The 9,630-nt window shown below is 45.2% G+C and overlaps 1 protein-coding gene across 1 annotated transcript; it reads right to left on the minus strand.

Moving 5' to 3' along the window:
- Positions 1 to 837: 837 nt before the first annotated feature.
- On the minus strand, positions 838 to 1,542 carry T265_14081 (hypothetical protein; the record flags this gene model as incomplete). The annotated part of the gene is made up of 1 exon (XM_009171953.1): positions 838 to 1,542. A coding segment is annotated over one exon (705 nt), but the record flags the coding sequence as incomplete, so codon positions are not given.
- Between the last annotated feature and the right edge of the window lie 8,088 nt (positions 1,543 to 9,630).

The raw sequence follows: 9,630 nt of genomic DNA on the forward strand, positions 1-9,630 counted from the left end.
CGTGACGGATCCAGTCTCTTCGTGACGGGGCGGTGAAGATACAAATAGTGGAAACTTAGGAGAGCCAATGCTTGTTTCACGTTAAACCGAATGCTGGTGCTGGTGCCTCCAGTGGTCTTGAGGTGCGATGGACGGAGCGATGCACTGATGAGGTCACCCAGAATGGTTCAACTCAACTGATATTCGAGATTTTGTGGTATCTTGTTGGTTCTGCTCATCTTCCAGGATGGGGTCTACAAGATCCCCCGTTGGCTTCGCTGGAAGTGTTGAAAGACATGGCAGCTCGAAATGACTGTAGTAAGGTAGCACTAAGTCCCCTCTCCGTCCGCCTTTATTCTTTTCTTCACAATAAGTCTTCCAGATAAATCATGGTTGCACGGCAGCGAAGCATCGGCGTTGAACACTGATGTCATGCTGCCAATGATGATGATGATGATCACGATGATAATGATGTAAAATGCTCAAGGACTACAAACAGAAAACAAGAATCGATTTCTATCTCATTATTCTGAGAAGCTTTCGTGATCTATCCAAGCCCTTGAGAAGAACCTGTTAAGTTCTCCACAGGTATGTAATGTATGTGATATTTCCGCCAAAAGTCAAGTCTGATATGTCCCAGCTTCATACAACTTGCTCCGTATCGTTCAACACACCTCTGGGCACCAGGACAACAGTACGTTCTTCCTTAGTAGCCTGCAGTCAGCGTCACAGGGTTACCATCCTGGTAAATGACATGTTTCTTACAGGACTGTAAAGAAACTACAGCAACAACCGAACAATTGCTTCAGTGAAACCAAGCTCATGAAATGACGCTTAAGGCCACGTCGATGACTTACCAAATGCCAAAATCATTAGCCGAGGGCCAAGGTCTCTAGCTGGATTCAAAGCACAGCCTGCGTTGAGAGCATAGGCCCCAACAAGAGAAAACACCAGCAGTCCAAGATAGAGTGGGTGAAGATGATCGGGTACGTTCCAGGTCTCTTTTTCAACAATCGCAAGTGCGCCAGCAGTGAGCAGTGCAGTTCCCAAAGTCTGATCGAAAAAACAGTTGAATGTTGACACCCAGGGGTTAGTGACAAATATGTCGCCAGTGGTATTCACCAAACGCATTCCATTGTCGTGAACCTCGCTATAGTAGTTTATATTTTCCGCATTCACCCCGTAGACCAACATGGCACCAAAGAATGCGCCAAATATTTGAGCAAATGTGTAGAAAGGAACTCGAATCCACGGTATTTTCCCTATAATTGCGAAACCCAAAGTAACCGCAGGATTGATGAGGCCGTGGCCGTTGCCACCTGCAAAGAATACTCCCAGTGTGACCGCCAGACCCCAATTCCAACTCACAGAAAGGAAATCTCCGTGCTCTTTACCATGTTTTTTCCCCAATTTTACCTGAGCAAGCACCCCACAACCATAGATGATCATCATCGCCGTCCCGCAAAATTCCGCAATGCACGCTCGAACGATTGGGACGTTCCGCAGACCGATGAATTTAGATAGTTTCGAACGAAAAGTTGCTTGATCATAACACCCACCCATTCGTAGTTCGGAGACAATTAGGTAAGAACAGTATTGCACCAATCACGACAATACTTCCAGCACGGATCACGTGATTACTTTTAAAGCTGTCTATTGATCATTAGGCTACTTGACACAACGTGTCAAGCTAGGGCACCAATTGGTATGGAAAGCCTGTATTCCACCCCCTCCCCATAATCAATGAGGTACTCGCTGTTGCTCAAACGTTCAGTTACGCATCACAAGTTACATCACAAGATTTTTAAGGTTCTCAATCTTCCTTGCCCATAAAAAGAAGTGGAGGAGATTCAGACCAGAGCAACCAGTCTCACTAGTCGACAACGTGAACCTTCAATCCACAGTCCCAGACGGATAGACGGTCACTGGGACGAGAGGGATGAAGTGGGACTGTGACTCTGGTTGTTGTTTTAAGCATGGGGGTGTACATACCTCAGAAATGATTATTCAAAGTGCCAGGACGGGCCCAGACATGGAAAAAGTACATGTGCAGAGAGCGACGCATCCCCAAGGTCTCCATCGGTACGACACGTCCGGAAAGTAGGTGAGTTGGCGACTCGCACCGAACACGGCTTAGCAAAATACGACCAGCGTAGTGGGCCTGAAATTGTTCACGACCGGAACATCACCATTGGCTGTACAGAGCGAACAAGTGAACGACCATATTTGGCCATCTAGTCATCCTATATATTTACGCAGACGCTCTGTATGTTTAGTCCTGACAACACAGCCGTGTCCCGAGTTCTCTGTCTTCTCCCTATCGTGTATTCTGGCAGGCTCAGTGCAGGCGTAACTCATAGACGGCCACCCACGATAAAACACAAAGACATTTACGAAAAATGGTGAACGCGTTATCAGAAATTCGCTTGAGTTCGCATGCTTTGCAACTCGGGAAAACAAGTACCCTTCTTGAGCCACTTTGTAGTATTCTCAAACTACTCATAAGTAGTTTAGGACAAAGGAATAACCAACGAAAAGCTGATGCACCTAATGGGCTTCCCATAATTTCCGTTCGTATTCATCAGCTGCCACCCCATGACACTAACGAAAGTTCTATGTACCTTGACACAATCCTAATGAGGCCACATTCTTCCGTGGGTATCAGGGGAATATAGATATGAAAGCCAAGGTTCACACTATCGAGGCTGGCAGTGAATCCGTGGGTGAACCAAGGGTCCTGAAAAATATCCTGCAAACTGAAGGTCTAACCAGGGCAACTACTTAACTCAAGAACTCACTAACCCTCTGATTGAATTTTCAGCGGACAACGCCATGGTTTCAAAGTGTCATTGCGTAGTTACCTCAGTCCCTTGGAAAATAACTTGATACTGTGTTCACGCTTCGTATTGATAGTGGCTATGTTTTGCTTCACATTGTATCGGCTTGTTATGTTTTTAAGTGTAACCTGAGTCCACTGATCCTCTCAAACACTTAAGAGACAGCTTTGCTATGCTTCAAGCGCAATAATCCAAAATAAGAAATCTTCTGGAGTGTCAATTTGGCAGAGGGTCGCCGGGAGAAACTAAACAGATAAATGCTCCACACTCTCAGCGCGAAAGTCCGAACCAGCTTCAGGTACACTTCAGAGATTGACGGCCTGCACCCACAGGTTTGTGTACTTTTGTATAGTAATCTATCTACTTACAGACTCACGTGCGACAAGACGTGAGAGCGCTAACAATCCCAGTCTTTCGTTGCACTCGGTGTGTCTTCCTTCGGATTGTGACGAGGTTTGCGCTCTGGATCTATGCCATTTAGGTTCACATGGCTTTAGCTAACTGGACTGACTTGTATCTTCTTGGCCTCGTTCTGATTACGAGCTGACCAGTGAGTTGCGTTTCTCCGACTGACTAAAGTAATGTGCAGAGGTCGTACACATGGCGTTGGATACTCTCAACGTGGACTTACAAATAGCTTCGAAACGTGACAATGATATTGGTCCTTTGAAGGGATAGCACAGCGCTCCGTGATTCTATCTACATGTAACTCACATGTGTACCCGCAGCGATGAGGATACGATTAGGTCACACTGACAGCGTGCACAAAGTTAGCACAGCTTAAAGGAAACTACTCACAAGGTTGCTGAAAACTCTTCGACAGCCCACGACCGGCCTCGCCCTTCTTGGGGCTCATCAGGTAGGCGCGCAGTCCCCGAGTTTCCGTCAACCTTACGACCTACTTGGCACTGATCTACCTAGCACAGCTTACTTAGTGGACATCAGCCAGGCAAGAAATGAACTGAGCAATCTATCCAGGCTCACTGAAAGAAACCGTTTTGTTTTTGCAACGGAGTGGAATAAAAACGTAGGCATTGGAGCACAGTTTTCTACAGGAACTTGTTTGTCACTCTACCGGGTTCTACAGAATACATTTAGTTTTGCGCTAGGTTAGATATTTTAGAAGTTACACGACACTTCTGATATGTCTGCATCTTCCTGAATACTGGTGGAGTAACGTGTACTATTGGTGGAACGCGCGAGTAGTATCTGCTCACATCGTTTAAGGACCGTCCCTGCATCTGACTGTAGGTTAACTTGGAAATTATTGTACCGTTCTACAATGTTTGTTCAGCGATGTTAGACATTTAAACAAAGTCCGGAAACGCTGAAATGGACGATTGAGAACGTAGGCTTTTTCAATATTTCTGTGCAAATGAGATTTTGCTTTCAATTCTGATACCTTGGAGCTGCTTAGCTCCTCAATAAGCCATTCAGCACTCACCGGCAGTGGTTTCAGGATTGTAAGATCCCCAATGATAGAGTGTACCAAAGCCCTCCTGTTCGTGAAGCCTGATCACTACGGTCCCTCCAGCTGGCCCCTTCTCAAGAGACCAAACTTTTCCCTAGTTTCGTGTGTCATCCAAGTGGACTCTACGTCAAGTATTTAGTATTTTGCACATCACATTGTAAATCATTGCACGTATTATGTATTGCTCTCCCTGTCATTCTCTCTATTTGCCCCTTTCTAAAACGCGATTCTCGAGTGCAGCGAAGCAAAATGGGCTAATACTGACAACACTTATGCCCTATGTGCTCGCGGAATTTAGATATCCAAAAGCAAGTCTCTTCCACCTTTCAACCTCCTTCAGGGCTTTTTGGTTCTTCAGCGTATAAAACCTAAATTCCGTCACTCCGATAGTCGAACGTGATCCAACACCGCAGTGATCAGCTAACGCCCCCTCAGTCTCGTGTGCCGACAAAATAGACGGTTGCAGCCAGATTAAACTACTGACATGACGGACATCCCCGTAAGCAACAGTGAATTGCCTTCAAAAGCCTGCTTGTTGATTGGTCTTCTGTGGGACCTATTGGTTTAGAATAAAGGATGATTAGACGGGAGTGTTTACAACAAACTTTCGTTGGAAGTCCAATTTCATGGGGCACTCGGAAACAAAATACTCCATTACGATTCGCCAGTTCGATCCATGAGTGTGCAAGCTACGGACCACGTGACCAACGAATTTATCTCCAAAAAAAATAGGAAGTAAAAATCTCGCTTTTGCACTGTTTTTCGGTGATAGTTAATGATTAGCTGAGGCTTGATATTAGCCAAATTAGTAGTATCCCAAATAAACGGAATGGCCTTTATTACGTATTCAAGAGATCAGACTGTTTTTCATTTCTCAGGACGTGATTGCTCAAGAACTTTGGTTATTTGGATGAATTCCTGACCACACCATTTAGCTTTCACGGGACGGCTGAACTCAGTCACCTAAGCGTGTTGAGCGTTAACCGAAAAAAAGAAAGTAACTTCTCCCGTTTCCACAAGAATTAGGTTTTGGCATGGAGATTCATGGGGACGAGGTGGCTCAGTGGTTGGAGCGCGAATGTACTGGCCGGAAGATCCGTGTTTTGAACCCAACCTCTGTCAGTCGACTACCCGTGTCCAGGCTACGTCAACCTGGCGGTATCCCAGCCCTCGTGCTTCCGTCTGGTAGCATGGCAGTTAGGCACCCAAAGGGTGCTACAGCTGAACAATGGGGATTGGACGGAATCCAACTGAATCACTCCTTTTCTAATGGCCTCTCTGAATTAAACGGGCTGTAACAGGCCACCTCATGTTTAAAGTTGGTACGATATTTGAGATATCACAGTACATTGTCTAGACGTAACACAATATTCATAAGGTTGATGAAAATTTTGCGACAGTCCACAACCGGCTTCGCCATTTTCGGGCTCATCACGTAGGCTCAGTCCACCCGTCAACCTCATTTGGCCGTGGGCTGTCAAAGGGATTTGAGCAACCTTATGAATAGGCTGTCAAAACCATCGTCAAACTCAACTTTTATTGTAGATCCCATGGTTTGTTGCATTGGTCTGCAGTTATATCTTCGAGCGGACTGTTCGTCTGTCAATCAAACTTGTTAATATTGGGAATGCCCAATTTAAGGTTGTAAACCTAAGCAGAGCTCTTAAAAATACCTGCTGAAAGGGGATCCAATACCATGCCGTAGAGTGTTAACGCTTCCTGATTTATGAAAACAAGTGACCTCTATGGGGGAGTGGTGGGATAAGAATTTCCTAAAATTTGCCGATCCCATTTGGGGGGACGGGCTTGACATTTTACCAATGAATATATTCGTACTGTTCAGGGGGCCAGGATAAAGTGTCAGGACGGGCCCAGACATGGAAAAAGTACATGTGCAGAGAGTGACGCATCCCCAAGGTCACCATCGGTACGACACGTCCGGAAAGTAGGTGAGTTGGCGGCTCGTACCAAACACGGCCTAGCAAAATACGGCCAGCGTGCGGGCCTGAGATTGTTCACGATCTGAATACCGCCATTGGCTGTACCGAACGAACAAGTGAACGACCATATTTGGCCATTTAGTCATCCTATATATTTGCGCAGAAGCTCCGTATATTTTGTCCCGACAATACAGCCGTGTCCTGAGTTCTCTGTCTTCTCCTTATCGCGTAGTCTGGCAGGCTCAGTGCAGGCATAACCCATAGACGGCCACACACGATACAATAAAAAGGAACAGGTATTTTCTGCACTCACCTTGTTCGAGCGACTGTTCGGTTCCATCAAATTCGCTGGTTAGTCCATTCTTGCAACCGGCAGCTGGTCATGGAATCTCACGACTGTCTTAGTGACGAGAATCCTCACATCAAATTTATCATGGAGATGGAATCAACTTTCGGGCAAACTACCCTTTTTGGACTGTCAATTCCACAGTGTATCAGAAGCCAAATGACAATTGGTCGATTATGAACTAATTGTTGGTCCATCCTGAGATGGCATTCGATAGCATTGTCTTTTCGCAGATGAATCTACACTGAAGTACAGGACATATGTTGATAAAAGGCAGCCAGTTTGATTAAGCATCAATCGGGAAGTACACTTCCTCATTTGAAAACGAATTCGGTTTTTCAAAAGACTCACCTGGCACCCAGCTGAATGAGCCCCAAGGAGCGCGAAACCGGTCGCGGGCTGTCGATGGATTTTCAGCAACCTCATGAGTAGTACATTACGAATATACAAGTACATTTCCTGGTAATCCAATGGGGAATCGAGTAGGAGTGTTGTAATCCCACATAGACCAAGAAAATTCGAAGTAACCATCATTGGATTCTAAATACGGTCAACACAGGTGTACCCTCCCAGAGGGCAACGCTCTGCACTGGCGCAACTAAAGGATCGACCCCTGGTGGAACGGTGATTATACTGATGGGAAAGGCATGCGAGTAGTATGGTTTCTCGTAAATTTGCTTCGTGTCTCTGGAAAAGTGAGATCTATTACGGAATTTGTGGAGTCGCCTTGTAGCATTTGCTTGCAATTGAGTAACAATAAAGGAATATTCAAGAAAGTTCAGGAACACGCGTTCAAGGAGAAGATGGGTATTCAATTTTGCAGACAAAATGCATATGAGAGTTTTGCTTCCCTGTCCAATAGTCTGTAACTGTTCAGTTGAAATTTCCTGATAAATAACTCCGCAGTGAAGACCTTCTTCCTTTCACTGGTAGACAGAATTAGTGGCTGTGTTCACAAAATCGAATGCAACGAGTGACGAAGTCCACGTAGAACAAGCGGTTAGAGAACATCATATCAGAGTCGGTGTACACGAAAGAAGATTAAACAGACCACCAAGAAACACAGATAAATATCGAGCGCTTAACGGTGATAGGGGATATATATTGTAGACCGAAGGCATTAAATCAGATTTGGAGGACTGAGTTCTGGCCACCGAGACTGATGGTCACAACCACGATCAAACTCTGCAAGCATCTCAGAGTGAATAGAATAGGAAAGAATAGAATAGGCTAGTATAGAAGGCGTAGAACTGTCGGGCAAATGCAAATACTTCTAAATTAATCGAGTGGCGGTCTACGAATATCAGTGAAAATGGCTCATCATTAGAATTAGATTAGATCTGTGTGCTTCCTTTCCCCCGGTCAAACTCTTCCCTTGTCTGTTGCACTTTACCGCGTCCACTTCATAGACTCGATATGCATTTGTTAATCCCTCATGAAATTTTAACCCTTGACTTGTCGAACCAATTTGGTCGACCATCCTTTACGCGCGCTTTTTGGCCATTTTGCGTTACCACGTGTTGTACCCAGGCATGTGTCGCAAACTAAGATCGATTTGCCATCTTCTTCGGGCTTTCTTTGGACTTGCACTACTTCGTGCAACAGTTTAGACGGAAACCCCCCTAATTTGAGGATTGTACTCCTTTTTGTCACGTATTTTACACATGTAATACCGCATCTTTTGATAAATCTCAAGAATCCACAATTTCTGGCTTGTGATTTTGCACGTCACTCAAGTGGGCTTTCCTGAATACTTCGAAGTATTATACAGTCTGAATTATTCAGCCCGGGATGGCGAAAAGTCTGTTTCATCATGCATCTCCGAACAAACTGTCGTCACACGTACGAGTCCACAGAGGCCATCAGAATTTGCCAATGATATCGAAGATGAGTCGTCACTTGAAGCGCCCTGAAACGGAAAATCATCTACCCAAATCCGATCATAATGTGTTGCGGGCTTGGGTAACCTGACAGTATCTTAGCCCTCCTGCTTGGAAGCAAGGTGCCGCAAAAATGTTACAGCTGAATGAGTACTTCTATTTTTGTGCCTTAAATGTGTCAAATGACGATACTCAACAGAATAAAGTGCTGAGAACTCAACTTATCTAGGCTTTCTTAATTGTTTGGATGAATAGAAGGAAGGATGACACAATACAGAGAGAGGAATGAACCATTAGAATGTTTAGACTGGTCAGTAAATCTATTTTGAGAGTTCGTCCCCCGATGTCCGACTGAAAAGGAAACGAAGATAGTTATTATAGATTTCATCCTATCAGTGGTCAGTCTATACTGGAAAGCGGAGAAGCATTGTACAGTTGTTTCCTCCTTACTTGGAATCATCAGCAGTGCGCATCTCACTCACAGAGTTTTAAACTCGCAAACGTCCATTTGAACACTTGACCGTCTGGCCATGAGTAGCTCTCACTAACACATAACATAGCGCCACTTATCCTTCACTAACGGGAGACTGCATCACGTGATCACGTATTGACTGGCTCCTCGAGTGACGGCTTCTCAGAATGAAGTTTCACAATCCAGTAAAATCATCCTTACTCTGAACTGCTTGTTGCCTCACATTGTTTCACTAACAAGAGGCAAGTGGAGTACGTTGGTCTCGCAGCGAAGCGTTTGTCTGGAACAGTCTCTTCCTTCAATGCATCTTGGAGAAATCGGATCCAACTTCAGCGCCATCACTTTGCAGTTATCCGAAAGCTGCCGCATAATAGATGAAAATCGAGCCTTTCGCAAAATTCCTCGAGTGTCTGTCACATTGGTGAACTGGCGTGGCTTGTCTTCCTAGGCGAGGATCCAACTTCAGCGCCATCACTTTGCAGTTATCCGAAAGCTGCCGCATAATAGATGAAAATCGAGCCTTTCGCAAAATTCCTCGAGTGTCTGTCACATTGGTGAACTGGCGTGGCTTGTCTTCCTAGGCGATAGATTGACGAATATTGATCCACCTACACATTGGAATATTCAGTGGCCAAGTGCAATAGGCATGAGAGACAATCCTCAACTGCCCCCTTCCCAAAAAAAGGCAGTGCCTTCGTCGTGAAG

The sequence above is a fragment of the Opisthorchis viverrini genome, assembly GCF_000715545.1.
Source record: "Opisthorchis viverrini unplaced genomic scaffold opera_v5_140, whole genome shotgun sequence".
NCBI lineage: Eukaryota > Metazoa > Platyhelminthes > Trematoda > Opisthorchiida > Opisthorchiidae > Opisthorchis > Opisthorchis viverrini.